Source organism: Patiria miniata, unplaced genomic scaffold (genome assembly GCF_015706575.1).
Source record: "Patiria miniata isolate m_02_andy unplaced genomic scaffold, ASM1570657v1 HiC_scaffold_3, whole genome shotgun sequence".
NCBI classification, from domain to species: Eukaryota; Metazoa; Echinodermata; class Asteroidea; order Valvatida; family Asterinidae; genus Patiria; species Patiria miniata.
Genome location: NW_024037069.1, coordinates 5,172,224 through 5,188,933, shown reverse-complemented (window position 1 = coordinate 5,188,933; position 16,710 = coordinate 5,172,224). Strand labels below are relative to the sequence as shown.

General features: G+C 41.5%; 2 protein-coding genes across 2 annotated transcripts; one reads left to right on the top strand and one right to left on the bottom strand.

Annotated features, from left to right (window-relative positions):
• Nucleotides 1-524: 524 nt before the first annotated feature.
• On the bottom strand, nt 525-6,294 carry LOC119738150 (cytosolic iron-sulfur assembly component 2A-like). The gene is made up of 6 exons (XM_038212896.1): nt 6,235-6,294; nt 5,625-5,838; nt 5,057-5,227; nt 3,032-3,081; nt 2,271-2,316; nt 525-1,005 (listed from the first exon to the last, which is right to left on the bottom strand). The coding sequence occupies exons 2-6, from the start codon at nt 5,809-5,811 to the stop codon at nt 905-907; spliced, it is 555 nt and encodes a 184-aa protein (XP_038068824.1). The 5' UTR covers nt 5,812-5,838; nt 6,235-6,294; the 3' UTR covers nt 525-904.
• Nucleotides 6,292-16,690, top strand: LOC119738148 (FAST kinase domain-containing protein 5, mitochondrial-like). The gene is made up of 8 exons (XM_038212895.1): nt 6,292-6,397; nt 7,146-8,338; nt 9,728-10,154; nt 11,079-11,182; nt 12,334-12,499; nt 12,661-13,411; nt 14,277-14,391; nt 16,022-16,690. Exons 1-8 carry the CDS (start codon nt 6,292-6,294, stop codon nt 16,121-16,123), a joined length of 2,964 nt encoding a protein of 987 aa, XP_038068823.1. The 3' UTR covers nt 16,124-16,690.
• The last annotated feature ends 20 nt before the right edge of the window (nt 16,691-16,710 follow it).

Sequence of the window (16,710 nt, the reverse complement as noted above, 5' to 3'; positions counted from 1 at the left end):
AAAATTAGTAAAGTTGGCTTTTGTTTGAGGTCGTTTCATGTATCTTTATCTTCAAGCAAACTTAAATCCTCGATTCTGATTGGTCGATCCATGGTAACAACAGAGTGATATTATACTGTGTGGCACGGTCTATATCGCACCCTGGGTATTGCGCCATTTCAAGTTACTAGCGACATTCCAACTGCTAAAAAGCTTCGCGTCAAGCGTGCTAGTTCCATCTGAACTGTGCGTCAAGTTTGCTTGAAGATAAATTCGTTATCGCACTCGCGCTCGTGAAACATGGATAATGTAGTGCGTCTGTGTCCCACATACCACTTGGCCTTCAGCCTTGGCCAAGTTCGCGCAAGGACTATAGTTGACCAATGGTTAACTAACGTTTGCCCGAACTCTGTCTAGTCGACGGTGGTTGACTACGCTAGTCGACTATTTGGAACCAGCCTACTGGGGTTGGTTGGATCGCTGGTAACCAATAGCCGCGCGCATTCATAACGCTAGCAGAGAACCAGGATCCAGAAGTTTTGCGATGACATTTTGACCAGCGTTTGACTAGAGACGTTCGCACGTTGCTATCAGTGCGCAGGCGTAAGGTACGTCACAAATCAACCACTAGTCGACTATGGTCCTTGCCTGAACATGGCCCTTGTGGTATGTGGGACACAGACGCACTACTTTATTCCGTGTTCTACTCGCTTTCGCAGGATAACTTATAGTGTACATAATGGGCTGGAGCCATTCACAGGGTAATCCTATACAATAGCACTGCCCAGCTAACAAGTAACAGTGAGTTGTTGAGGTATACAGAGGACTACAGACTGGCCCTCTATCGGACAAAATTGTCCATGTTTTACAAAGCCATAATTTATGGCTTTGGCTAGTATATGGGTTACAGCTTGTACAAGTTGTTTCAAGTGTCATTGTCTGCAACACACTTCTCAACAAGTTCCTTCAGGTTGGGGTTCTCCATAGCTGCGGCTATCCTCTCCTTGTCGTTGATTTGTTTATTAACTACAGAAAAAAAGTGGAATTGCGTTAAAGCCAGAGTCCATCATTTGCAGCTATCCAAAAAGTAACTGGCGTAATTATTGTTGAAAAACATACTTGGTTGAACGATAGTAAGGGGACTAAACTCCCTGTGAAATTATTCTTTCTGGCAAGCTGTCATTTTGAAGAAATCAACAAAAGCAGGCCTTTCCAACGGTGCTTCTTAGCACCGTAGGAAATTCAAATTAGTTGTTATTCGGCGAAGCGCGCGCAAGCATTGGCACGACGCACATGCACGCGCAGTTGCTATAATTCGTCGGATCAGTGCGCGACATCGCGTAGCTGCAATTGGCTCAGTGAGAACGTGTCTCGGAAGATGAATTCAGGCCCAATTCAAAACATGATTCAGCAACTTTTGATTTGAAATCGAGATCCTACAATGTTGTTTTTCTCGAAATATACAGCTGAAGCTGAGCTGAAACTTCATCAGGTTAGTTGTTCAGCACCCTTCTTTAGATCTTGAGCACTTTTGTTGCTTCAAACGAACAAAATGCACAAATTACAAATGATGGGCTATACCTTTAACCAGATTTTCTGACATGTAAAAGGAGCAGGCTAGATTCCAGTTGAAATATGGAGTGAAATAATATTTTCACATTGTAATTCACATTCCTTTTTTAAAGGGGAGATACAACATTCGCAAACATCAAAAAACGAAATGATCACATTATCAGGAAATACCTTACTGGATTGTTAGGGAACGACAGTCAAAAGCATCCTGTAAAATCGTAGCTCCTGGTGTGCTGACATTTTGTATTTTGTAAACGCTGGTCGGCGGTCGGGGTTGGAGAAAACTGTTTTTTTTTCAAAAACTGCACCTAATTTTTCAAATTTAGTTATTCCGCATTTTCTTTGCAATTGATCACACACCTGTGAAGGGGTACAAGCCTGCTAGACTGATTCCCTGACCTTACAATTCCCCAAAGTCTATAAATTGCTCTGTTTCATCGTAAGTGGGGTCAGGGAACCAGACTACAAGAACATGATTAGTTTTCTTGATTTTTCAAGCATCTACACGCCCAAAACATGAAACAAGTCGGTGTAGTATTTGCTTTAACATACTAATCCTCCAAATCCATTTATTTCCGAAAATTGTTGCAAAAGCAAATGTTGTACATTCCCTTTAAGAATTTTTGAAGGTCCAAATTCTTTGAGCAATTAAAACATGTATTCTTTGATGAGCTATAAATGATATAAATAATGGCCTGTTGATTTCACAAAATACTTACTTTCATTTTCTGTCGCATGTGTTCCCTTGGTGATAAAAATGTCAACCTGATGCAAGAGAAAGACAAAAATGGAGGTGACCATTCTTAAAGCTACAGTCCATCATTTGCAGCTATCCAAAAAGTAACTGGCGTAATTATTGTTGAAAAACGTACTTGGTTGAAAGATAGTCAGGGGACTAAACTCCCTGTGAAATTATTCTTTCTGGCATGCTGTCATTTTGAAGAAATCAACGAAAGAAGGCCTTTAAAACGATGCGTCTTTAGATGCACCGTTGGAAATTTCCGTTAGCAGTTCGTTTTTTTTATTCGGTGAAGTGCGCGCAAGCGTTGACGCGACGCACACATGCGCGCGGTAGCTATAATTCGTCAGACCGGTGCACGACATAGCGTAGCAGCAATCGGCTCAGTAAGAACGTGTCTCGGATGCTGAATTCAGGCCCAATTCAGCACATGATTCAGCAACTTTTGATTTGAGATCAAGATCTTAGAGTGCTGTTTTCTCGGAATATACAGCTGAAACTGAGCTGAAACTTCATCAGGTTAGTTGTTCAGCACCCTTCTTTAGATTTTGAGCACGTTTGTTGCCTCAAACGAACAAAATGCACAAATTACAAATGATGGACTATACCTTTCATCTTTTTGATCATGTTGATCAAGTAAAGAACAGACGATCCCCACCCCACCCCCAAAAGGAAAATCTTTCGGACTGAAATCTTTGAAAAAACTGAAGACCTTTTTACAGTATTATTATAAAACATTACCTTTTGTTTCTGTGGAAGACTCCTATCCAATTTTACCCTAATGCACAAACCTGAAACAAAGGATAAACCATAAAAGAATTCAATATGAGATGAATAGGGGCTTTTGAAATTAACTTTATACAAGGCATTTGCAAACAGATAAGAAATACTGAGAAACTGTTTAAAGGGAAAATACAACATTTGCAAACATCAAAAAGCGAAATGATCAAATTATCACGAAATACCTTACTGAATTGTTAGGGACTGACAGTCTAAAAGCATCCTGTAAAATTGTGGCTCCTGGTGGGCTGACATTTTCAAGAAAACCAGAAAACTGGCTTTTTTCAAAAACTGTTCTTAATTTTTCATATTAAGTTATTCTGACTTTTCTTTGCAATTGATTACACACCTGTGAAGGGGTACAAGCTTGCTAGACTGATTCTCTGACCTTACAATTCCCCAAAGTGTATTAATTGCTTCGATTCATCGTAAGTGGGGTCAGGGAACCAGACTACAAGAACATGATAGGTTTTCTTGGTTTTTCCAGCATCTACAAGCCCAAAACATGAAACAAGTCAGTTTAACAATATTTTATATAACATACTAATCCTCCAAATCCATTTATTTCTGAAAATTGCAGCAAAAGCAAATGTTGTACATTCCCTTTAAGGTATACAACATATTGCTTTTGCTGTAATTTTCAGAAATGGATGGATTTTGGGGTTAGTATTTTCTAGCAAATATTGATAAATGTACACTAATGTTTTGTGAAAAACTGCTGTACTTGTAGCCTGGTTCCCTGACCCTACCTCAGACAAAACAGGGAGATTTATAGACGCCGGGGAATTGACAGGTCAGGGAACCAGACTAGCTGGCTTGCACCTGTTCACGGATGTGTAACCGATTGCAAACAAAATGTGGACTAACTAAATTTGGTAAACTGGGGACAGTATTTGAAAAAAAAAGGCTTTTTTTCCAACGATGGTTGGCAGACCATCGTTGGAAATTGATACAAAGTTTCCACAAATTTTCTTGAAAATGACAGCACACCAGGTGCCATGATTTCACAGGATGCGTGAGACTATTATTCACTAACTGTCAAGTAAGGTATTTCATAATAATTTGATAGTTTTGTTTGTGGTGTTGTATGTTACCTTTAAAAACCTAACAATGTATATAAACTGTTTACAAAATATTTACCAGCAGAAAAGAAACAGCAGCAGAAGACATTCCAAAACGGAAAAGACGAAGTCTCAGATTGTGTCTAAGGCCAAAAAAAAAAATATACTCGGTCTCTGGTCAGCGCCCGCGTCGATTTTAATCATGCGCGTCAACCTTTTTTTTCCTTCAAATTAACACGGAAGCTACAACAGCTATTGCCGCGCCTCCTCAAATTTTTGTACCAAGGAGCACCAGGAATGTTCGCTCGTACCCCCCGCCCTGCAAACAGGACGCTGGTAAGGGCTGACGTCATTTGAGCTCTCATTGGATAGATTTACGTGACCTGTGACGTAGAACGCGTCACACAAACTAGCTTCTGGTGCCCATCATGCGTAGCGCGCGCTAGCTGCATGCGAAGGTCAATCTGTACTTCCTTCACAAGATTCTGTGAAGCTTATCAGCCCTTACCAGCGCCCTGTTTGCAGGGCGGGGGGTACGAGCCAACAAGGAATGGGGAAATTGCACCAAGGCAAATGATAAAGGGCACCAAGGCAAATTATGGAGGACACCAATGTATAATGAGGACACAAAAAAGCAAAATAGTACCCACCTTGTCTGTACAATACAAGCTTGAAAAAAAAAAAAAAACCCAAAAACACGCGTGGCCGCATCAATTCCGGAACTTCGGTCTGACCAGAGACCGACTATTTTTTTTTTTTGGCCTAACACACAACTGTTCCAATCTTTATAAGCAGGTATAAAATAGGATGAAATTCAAACTACATAATCTCTTACTTTACATAGACAGTGCCGAGCCTGTTACAAATTGATGTGCAAGAAAAATTTAATTGGAACAAAGTTAGTTTGTTATCAAATGTGGCTTACCGATCAACGTTGCAAGTGAACAATGCGGGACCGTTGGCTTGAACTCTACACGGATGATGTACCTATCGGACTGACCCTTGATTGGGTGAACTTTGACCCCTTCCTCAAAGACGACCTCCAGTTCTTCCAAGGTGTTGGGTTTCTCTGGGTCTCGAATGTCCTTGATCAAATCTGACGACAGAAAGAAGAGGATAAGCGATGTACGGACAGGGCAAAGGATGGGTTAACGTCAACCTTCAGGAAAATATGACACCCCAGAACGGAACCAGTCACTTGGACCAATTTTTGGAAAAATAGGATTTTGGGTTCATTGGAAAGGACATTGAAGCTATAGTCCATTATTTGCAGCTATCTGAAAAAGTAACTGGAAGGGCATATCTAGTCATCTGTAGGCCATTTTGAGGCTGAAATCTGATGTTTTTGTTGGGCAATGTTGGGTTTTTGGGTCAATGACAGAATTGTGTTGCTCGGCATATAAGGATTAGCTTGGACCCCGCTATCGCCAGACCATGTCCGAATGTTAAAAAGGCGATAAGTTGGGTCCAAGTTACTCGGACTAGCCTTATACCATAGATGTCCGCAGCTACGTCCTCCAAATTTTCGCCCTCTTCGTCATCCCGCCCTCGGCTAGTGCCTGGCTCCGCCTCCCCACACTGATGAGTCTGCTCACTGTCAGTGTCAGCTTCTGATGATGGGCCATTAGTCGCTGACGACATCATGAACAGCTGAAACAACCCTAGAAACGTCAGAAACATCAGGGCAGTTTCATCTAGTTCTTGGATCTGTAAAATCGGAAATGACAAGTAAAATTATCACTGCCACTGCCTAAGTCAATAAGCCTGACAGAGCATTCTTAAGAAAGAAGGGAGAGCATTCAAATTAGTTAACATTAATTTCCCATATTGGAAAATAAGTACGAAGATAACCCCCCCCCCCCGGCATCTTGCTATCCCCGCCCATCTTCCTGTCAATATTTCTATGCAATGTGTTTCGGTTTCAACTTTACTGTCTTTACTTTAGTTCACATTTAAACTCTTCATTTTTAATATCACAATGCACATTATAACTAGTTCCAAACTTATGGCAGACCTTTATCACATCATATGACATTATTTGATCTACTTGTAACGCCCAGTAATGATGTAGAAATCGTCGGGAAATCGAGTGTTTACGCTTACCTTCCGGCGCAAAACGAACCAATGTGATGTGTATTGTGTGATGTCTCTACTGCACCTATGGAGGGCGCTCTTCACAAACACTGTAAACTTTTCAAGATAGAACAATGCACGTGTACAGTCACTGTGTTGGCCCTGGTGTTTGTTGTGGCCGCTGACTTGAGAAGTCGTCGTCTTGTCAAATTTTTTGGTACAAGGAGGTGATTTATGGTGATCTTGTACTTGTACTAGGATGAATGAGGGCTAGTAACTGACCGGGTGTGTGTGTTGGAAATCGGCATGGCCGGGGGGGGGGGGGGGGGGGGGGGTGTCGGGGTCGGCAGGGGGTGCGGGGGGGGGGGTGCGAAGGGGGTTGTGAGGGGGGGGGGGGGCGAAGGGGGAGGGTTGTTTGAATTGCAGGAGTCATGGACATGGGCGTGGAAGTTTTTTTTTGGGGGGGGTGGTGCAACTTAATTAACCTGATCCCGCACAGAACATGTTCAGATGCGATGTCCATGTATCGTTCGTGTACATGTTCTAGTTAACGAGGCATCAAGTTTTCGAGGTTTGACCTTGTAGCGACTTACTCGCAGTCGCACAGATTCGTACCACACAACCAGTTCATTTTTTGTGTGTGCGTTACGTGTTCCACCGCCAGCCCAAAAAAAATTGAAACCAAAGACTATGTTGGTGTTTTTCTCTTGCTTGAAATAAATCCTTACACCCTCGAAAACCAGTACATCAAGGAATGACCAGGATACATGTATTTTATAGCTATTTTACAATTTTATCACGCTTATGTTGTGCCTAGTAACAAGCAGAGATCTACATGTAGGCCATTTGGAGGATTATTTTTTCGATTAGGAAGAGATTATCGATGTTAATATTACACATGCACTGCAGTATCTAAATCTAACTTTCATTATATTTGACAGTTGATTTCAGAATGAGTTGGAGACGACCACACTATGTTGTCCGTTTGCTTCGTGGACCTCTATCTTTCAGCAAACCACCATTTGCCCGAAGTAGAACGCTATCGGCTTTACACACGAGAAAAAGCTGGTTTTGCAGTGATACACAACACTTGGTAGTTGCGACCAGCGACTGCAGTCTTACAAGCAGTAAACTTGCTGATTCACGGCGTGAAGAACAATTTCAGCCCGGGTTATTTCACGTCGACATTTCTTCCTTTAGAACCGAGGAGCAAGTGGACAACCAAAACAATGCAAACTCTAATAGTGAGCAATTCAGGAAGCGTTCTTATATCAATTATGGGACACACTTAGATCCAGTCGTCTTCCGACAATTGGGAGAAGGATGGGTGCTGGGGGACGACGGAGCTAAGAAGGAGGTTTTCCATCCGAAACTGACGCCCAGACTTTTTTACAGGGAGGCTGAGGAATACAGCGACACTGCTGTTATCTCCCCACAAGTTGCAAGGAAAGAAATCGGTTCCGAAAGCCGGTCAAAGCAAGTTGGAATCTTCTTGGAACAGTTTAAGCTTGAAACTGGAATCGGCGAGCTAGACTTACAACAACTCTTAGAAACTTTCCTCCAGTGTAGCGATGAGTTTCTCTTAGGATTGGCGAGCGACACGAGATTCATTGAGTTCACTGAGTTTCTCAGCGAGCGCTGTCCTCATCTGCCCACCGACGAATTTGTGAAAGTTCTGGTGCTATTTGCAAGGGTTCAAGTTCGGGCCAAGATTTCGGCCGTCCCGATATTTTTGTCGGAATGCGAGAGCCGATTCGCAAATTGGGACGTCCCGACCTCCTTGTTGGTTTGCGACGCGTGGAGGCTCATCGGTCTCAAAGTCAAATCGTTAAACGCCAACATTTTCAGTCAGATTGAGCCATGGACGGACCAACTGACAAAACACCAAGTTGTCCAGCTGATGTACTTGATCGGAGAAAACCGATTTTGCCAGGAAAGCTTACGTAACAGACTCCAAGATCTCGTCCTGAAGCACTTGGACTCGTTCACATTGACAGAGCTTGGGACTGTGTGCCAAGGGTTCTTCAAATCTAAGACTAACTTGAAACCTTCAGTTGTCAGTGCTCTGGCTTTGAAGATACAATCTCAGCCGGTGGATTGCATTCACAGTTTTTATCTTGTTGGCATGTTAAAGGTAGGCGTCCTCAATGTATTGTAAGGTAGTTGAGGACATCACGAGTCCATCACAAGTCCAGTCGCAAGTATTAGGAGATGAACAATTACAAAGGAATGCCTTTGTAACAAACATTCCCAAATCCTCCAAAATTCTCTTTGCGAAATGAAGGATTTTGCAGGATTGAGGCTATATGGCCAAAACGTGTGGCTGATTTTGAAGGATGCACTGTGGCCAAATCATACTTGAAATCCTCCGCACTGCTCCAGGATGTCACTGGCTCTGCCTCAACATATTGACAGTGATTGTCGGAGCATTTTGCAGGATTGAGGCAATGGTCACCCCTCCAAGGACCACATTCAAGAAATAACAGATGATTTTGGAGGATTGAGGTTGTATGCTGTTTTAACATTTTGCAGGATTGAGTTTGCATCCTAGCAAAAATGCCAAGGGAATTAGCTTGTGATTGACTTGGAACTGAGTCTTGTAATGGATGTGTGATTGACTAAATTGTGATTGACTTGTGATGGACTTTGATTACTTGTGATGACTTGTGATGACTTGTGATGACTTGTGATGACTTGTGATGACTTGTGATGACTTTGATGACTTGTGATGACTTGTGATGACTTGTGATGGATTTGTGACTGACTTGTGATTGACTTATGATGACTTGTGATGACTTGTGATGGACTTGTGATGACTTGTGATGACTTGTGATGCACTTGTAATGACTTGTGATGACTTGTGATAACTTGTGATGACTTGCGATGACGTGTGATGACTTGTGATTGACTTGTGATGGACTTGTGATGGACTTGTGATGACTTGTGATGGACTTGTGATGACTTGTGATGACTTGTGATGACTTTGATGACTTGTGATGACTTGTGATGACTTGTGATGACGTGTGATGATGTGTGATGGATTTGTTACTGACTTGTGATGGACTTGTGACTGACTTGTGATGGACTTGTGATGGACTTGTGATGGATTTGTGATGGACTTGTGATGACTTGTGATGACTTGTGATGGACTTGTGATGACTTGTGATGACTTGTGACGGATTTGTGACTGACTTGTGATTGACATGTGATGACTTCTGATGACCAGTGATTACATGTGATGACTTGTGATGACTTGTAATGACTTGTGATAACTTGTGATGACTTGTGATGACTTCTGATGACTTGTGATTGACTTGTGACGACTTGTGATTGATTTGAGCTTGACTTGTGATGACTTGTGATGACTTGTGATTGATTTAAGCTTGACTTGTGATTGATTTGAGCTTGACTTGTGATGACTTGTGATTGACTTGTGATGACTTGTGATTGACTTGTGATTGATTTGTGATGACTTGTGATTGACTTGTGATGACTTGATTTCTGTGTACCTTCTTCTGTCAAGGTCTTCCGCCAAGCCTACTTTGGTCACAGAGACCTTTTCAACCACGTCGCAGACTCCGTCAGCCTGCACCTCCACACCTATCCCATCACCTCCATCATGCACGTACTCCTAACCTACGCCACACTGCACATCCACAACGATGCCCTGTTAGGGGCGGGGTCACACGCCCTCCTCAAGCGATCCCACGAGTGCCGATGTAAAGACCTCTCCAAATTCCTCTGGTCCTTCGCCACCCTCAACTACCACCCCGAGAACTCGGAGAAGTTCTTCAAGACGATGATTGGTCGGCTGGTAGAGCTCCTGGATGAGTTTGAAGACTTCCCGGTTTTTCTCGTCTCTGGGCTTCTGTCGTTGGCTTACCTCAACATTTATCCAGCCGAGCTGCTGAACTTAGTCTTCAGTCGGAGGTTCTTACTGAAGATAGATGGTAAGAACACAAACAATTCGACGTTAGGGTTCCCGGGCTGTTCCAAGTGGGAACAACGCATGTTCCCAATTAGAACAGGCGATGTTCCCCTGTGGAACATTCCAAATGTTCAGACTTTTGAGAAGTTCCCTTACAACTGAGAATATTTCTGTTCCTCTGAGTAGGGTAAAGTGGCTTGCCAAAGGACACAACATATGACCAGGAGACGGGATATTTCTACTCCCCATGGATGGGATGCTAGTCCATGGCAGGTTACTCCCCAGCTAATGCTGGTGCTCACTTGTACCCCTGGGTGGAGAGAGGCAAGTGGGGTAAAGTGGCTTGCCCAAGGACACAACATATGGCCAGGAGACTGAATATTTCTACTCCCCCTGGATGGGATGCCAGTCCATGGCAGGTTACTCCCAGCTAATGCTGGTACCCATTTATACTCCTGGGTAAAGAGAGGCAAGTGGGGTGAAGTGGCTTGCCCAAGGACACAACATATGGCTAGGATGCCAGTCCATCACAGGTTACTCCCCAGCTAATGCCGGTACTCACTTGTACTCCTGGGTAAAGAGAGGCAAGTGGGGTGAAGTGGCTTGCCCAAGGACACAACATATGGCTAGGATGCCAGTCCATCACAGGTTACTCCCCAGCTAATGCCGGTACTCACTTGTACTCCTGGGTAAAGAGAGGCAAGTGGGGTGAAGTGGCTTGCCCAAGGACACAACATATGGCTAGGATGCCAGTCCATCACAGGTTACTCCCCAGCTAATGTCAGTACCCATTTATATTCCTGGGTGGAGAGAGGCAAGTGGGGTGAAGTGGCTTGCCCAACAACACAACATATGACCAGCAGCTGGATTTGAACCCCTGACCCTCAGATCATGGGTCACGAACCACTAACCACTTGCTAATGATTTGTTTTTGTTTCCCTTATAGAGTATGCCGAGCAGTCCAACATCGATCCGATGAGGGACATGTTCCTGTTGCATTGCGCCGTCACAATTGAATGCCCGGATTACCATGGCAACCGACTCGGCAAGGTATAAAGGTCAAAGGTTAACCCTAACCCCTTGAGCTCTTACTAGAAAGTATCCTGAAGCCGCCAAAATCTACCGATTGTTTCATGCACAAAAACGTTGGTGTTGGTGACTGCTCAGTATGCAGGTATCCTGAATCCATCAAAATCCTTCAGTACCACTAGGCTTACAATCCTCAATCCATCAAAACCCCCTATTTTCATATGGAGGTATCCTGAATCCATCAAAATCCTGCAGTACCACTAGGCTTACAATCCTGAATCCATCAAAATCCCCCTGTTTTCAATATGGAGGTACCCTGAATCCACCGAAATACTCCAAAACAGGGGTATGGATTTTGATGGATTTAGGTACGTTAGGGTTAAGGAATAATTGGGGAATGGATGAGTCGATACACAATTCTTTGGTTGAGGACTGTGTTTACCGTGACTGTTTATTCCACAACAATTATGTTATTTACACATTGATTGATTGAACTGGTTACAGTGAATTGAGACAAAGAGAACTGGGTGAACTGACTACATGATTGGAATTGAAACAGAAAAGAATAGAATAGAAATGGAACAGAATGAGGAACTGTTAGTGGAGCAGGACTTATATACTGGTGGAAACAGGAAGTCTTGAGAATAAGAAATACTTAAGAATGGGAAACTTAGTCATATCTTGGTTTCCTTGAGTCTCAGAAAAATGACTAGGAATGAGTAATATAGTTCCTTAAAACAATGATCTTGAAAGTAACTTGGTTGTACTAAGAAACTGACCAATGACTTGTGTGTGGGCAGTGAAGGTCATATGCTCTGTATAAAAGTATAGGGACTACACATTGCATAGGCACTGTGTGGGTGTGTGTGTATACAAGGAAAACGATGAGTAATGCATGCAGGAGAATTAATCATTAAAAAGTTCAAAAGGAACATTGATAATTAAAGTGTGATAATTAACTAAAAATTAAGACGAATTGATAATTAAGAATTGATAATCTGAAAACGCTACAACCACTTTTCAGTAATTGAGGTATGTAGGCATACGCTCAGATCTACCCATAACTTTTGCAACTTCAAGCTAAGAGTAAAATGCATGGCGAAAAAAACCCAAATTTCTAGCAATATTGATGGACGTGAACTAACCCACTTTTCATCTTTGTATTTTGTTAGAATTTTTTCTCGAGAAAGCCGTTCTCCCCGAGAATGTTTGGCAGCCTTCCCTACGAGTTGTCGCGGCGCCCTCTGTTGGGACAGGTGGCCTCGTCCGTTGCGTCAGTCCTCTGCGGCGAGAAATACATCAAACTTGGCTTCACTCTGCCGCACATGAAAACTGCCGGTAAATGAACAACTTTCGAATTTCATTTTATAGCCATTGTTCCTGAAAAGCGTAACCCCTTGTACATATTGACTATTCTATGTTTGTATATTATTGTGTTTGCCATAGTGGCCAGAAATCTTGTAAAAAAACAATATTTTTGTGTTTCTTCTTCTCCATAGATATTGAAATTCGTTTGGATTCTAATAACAGTCCCTTGCCAGTCAGCGATCTCACGAGTTCTAGAACGTCGTCTTCGCAGTTTTTGAGGGACAAAGTTGTGCATCTTGACCCTTCCCTGATAACCAACTTATCTGGAAAAAAGGACGAGAGGCTAGCAAACCCCACTGGAAATAGAACAGCATCCAGTGACCCTACTGGAAATACAACAGCATCCAGTTACCTCAGTGGAAACAGAACTGCATCTAGTTACCCAACTGGAAATAGAACTGCATCCAGTAACCCCACTGTAAATAAAACTGCATCGAGTAACATTGGAAATAGAACTGCATCCAGTGACCCCACTGGAAACAGAACTGCATCCCATAACCCCACTGAAAATAGAACTGCATCCAGTAACCTAATTGGAAATAGAACTGCATCCAGTAAACCCACTGGAAACAGAACTGCAGCAGGTGACCTAACTGGAAATAGAATTGCATCCAGTAGCCCAGCTGGAAATAGAACTGCATCTAGCACCCCCACTGGGACAAGAACAGCAGATGAACCAGAAATTACTGGAGAGGCACGCACGGTGGAAAGTAGACACTTGAATGCAAGTGAACCGCAAACGCCGTCTGACAAGACACTCGCAGTTGACAAGTTGGTGTTCGACAGAGCGGCTTTGTTCGCTCGGAAGAACGCCACGTCTGATTGGTCGTCAAGATTCGACGTCCCGGAGCCTTTGTGTAGTGTGCACCTAGGAGAAAATAGGTCTGTAAATCGTATCCCAGTGGACAAATTCTCTGCAAAAATTTCTTGTTTTGAAATTAAAGAAAGTGCAAGTGGGATATTTAGTTCAGGAATTAAAAAAAAAAACAAATTCTGTCTGCAAGAGTTTTTAAATTAAAAATTAATAATAACAATTGCATTGTGTGTACTATATTACACATTACTATATTTTTCATTGCTTAGAATAGCCAAATTAATCTTGAATTTTAATTTTTTTTTGCAAATACTTGTTTTAAAGGAAATATACATCATTTGCTTTTGCTGTAATTTTCAGAAATGGATGGAATTGGGGGGTTGGAAATATATAGCAAATATAGTTACACTGACTTTTTTGAGGTTTTGGGTTCGAAAATGCTATAAAAACCAAGAAAAACAATCATTTTCCTGTAGTCTGGTTCCCCGACTCCATATAAGAAGAAACAGAGCAGTTTACATACATTGGGGAATTGTAAGGTCAGGGAACCAGACTAGCTGGCTCGTACCCGTTCATAGGTTTGTAATCGATTGCAAACAAGTGCGATGGTCAATTGGGGCCAGTATTTGAAAAAAAGCCAGTTTTTTCCAACGCTGATCGGCCGATCAGCGTTGGAAATTGATACAAAAATACCACTTTTCTTGAAAATGACAGTATACCAGGTGCCATGATTTTACAGGATGCTTTACACTGTCATTCACTAACAGTCCAGCAAGGTATTTCAAAACGATTAGGTAGTTTTATATTTTGATGTTTGCAAATGTTGTATTTTCCCTTTAAGAGTTTTTTCGCTTGAAAAAAAAAATTATGCACAAATTTTGTATACTGTATTGCTCAATATAAAATTCTTTGCGATTTTCATATTACACACAGGATAGCTGTATTAGTCTGGTCCCGTAATCACTTCCATTTCAACGGCAAGAAGTTACTGGGTCTCCACTCTATGAAGAGGCGGCAACTTCAGAAGCTGGGGTACAAGACAGTCGAAGTAAGTACAACAATTGGCGCGAGTCTCAAAAGCGATATTTCATGTTGTACGAAGATTTTGCGTATCCAGTATTTCCTCAAATTCCAGAATTTTGAAATGTATGTTATGCAAGTACCTTCAGTGTATGTTATTGACGATTATGTTTCATGATTTTCAAAATGATATTTAACCAGTTCGCGCCGGAGGCCGAAAAGTTGTTCGAAAGTCTGATCGGATGACTGAAAAAAATACCCGCAACGACAGAGGCCGGAAAATATCTGTTGGCAAGCCACCGACCGAGGCCAGAAATATGACTCTGTAGCCCCACGGTGATGGCTTTGACCCGCCTGGCATTGTGGTCAAGTGAATATTAAACCTTTGTCTCGGTCCGTTCATGTCAAAATAAACCCGGCCTCAACTTGTTAAAGGGAAAATACAACATTTGCAAACATCAAAAATAAAACTACCAAATCATTTTGAAATACCTTGCTGGGCCGTTAGTGAATGACAGTGTAAAGCATCCTGTAAAATCATAGCATCTGGTATACTGTCATTTTCAAGAAAAGTGGTATTTTTGTATCAATTTCCAACGCTGATCGGCCGATCAGCGTTGGAAAAAAACTGGCTTTTTTTGAAATACTGGCCCCAGTTGACCATCGCACTTGTTTGCAATCGATTACACACCTATGGACGGGTACAAGCCAGCTAGACTGGTTCCCTTACCTTACAATTCCCCAATATATGTAAACTGCTCTGTTTCTTCTTAAATGGAGTCGGGGAACCAGACTACAGGAAAATGATTGTTTTTCTTGGTTTTTATAGCATTTTTGAACCCAAAACCTCAAAAAAGTCAGTGTAACTATATTTGCTATATATTTCCAACCCCCCAATTCCATCCATTTCTGAAAATTACAGCAAAAGCAAATGATGTATATTCCCTTTAAGGAAATAAAGATTATTAAAGTAAAAAAAATTATTTGGTGATAGAATATTTGAAGAATGTGGGGATTTATACAAATTTAAAATATTAAAGGTAGAATCCATCATTTGTAATTTGGGCATTATGTTCGTTTGAAGCATCAAAAGTGCTCAAAATCTAAAGAAGGGTGCTGAACAACTAGCCTGATGAAGGTTTAGCTCATCGAAAGCTGTATATTCCGAGAAAATAATATTCTAGGATCTGGATTTCAATTCAAAAGTTGCAGACATGTTTTGAATTGCACCCGAAATTCAGCGTCCGGGACACGTTCTCATTCGGCCGATTGCAGCTACGCGATGTCGCGCACTTGACAGACAAATTATAGCAACCGTGCGTGTCAATGCTTGCGCGCGCTTTGCCGAATTAATACACAAACTACTTATGGGAATTTCAAAGAATGCATCTTCAGACGCATCGTTGGAAATGGCCTTCTATCATTGTTTTCTTCAAAATGACAGCATGCCAGAAAGAATAATTTCACAGGGAGTTTAGTCCCTATCTTTAAACCAAGTAAACTTTTCCAAAGTAATTTGGTCAGTTACTTTTTGGATAGGTGCGAACGATGGACTGCACCTTTAACACCCACACTTTTGCTGGACACAGAGAGCTATGTTTGGTTTTCCTTTATTTTAACTCTATATTGAAATCATTTTTTCTTGCATTTATTTTCAGATTCCTTTCTTTGAATGGGACCAATTGACTGGATCTGAGGATAGAGAGAACTACATCAGACTGAAGCTTTTCCCCCGACAATTAGGACAACAAACTTTTTGAAAATAAAAAAAGATGTCACACACAAGTATATCAGTTCACTCACTTTACATATCACAATTTTAATAAATTTTAATAAATGCCCCATTTATGATCAATTATTTAAAGTTGGTCAACTTTACAATGACCATTCTACGTTGAAAGAAATATCTTACGCTCGCCTTTGCATTGTAACATGACAACCCTTTCATCTTTGGTGCAGTCTCCGTTCAAATCTTTATGTTTTCATCCCTTTACGAGGAAGTTGAAAAATTTGTTGAAATTTGACATTTCTTAAGTATGGAAATTTATTCTCGGGATGACTCTCGATCCATCTCGTGATAACAATTCTCAGCTGGATGGCAGTTGGTGCAATCATTTTCACACTGAGTTTTAAAAAAAATATAAAATACTTTATACATAATGAATAAACAAACTTCTAGATATTTCATAATAAAAGTTTTAAACAAAAATGGATATTTGAGCGTGGCTTAGCCCAATAAAACAAACAGTAAAACGGAAGGTTTTATGCAATCATTTTGTTTACAAAAGTAACTGTATAAGTTTCAGTTTATAGTTGCAGTTTAAAATTATTTATACAATTTACAAAA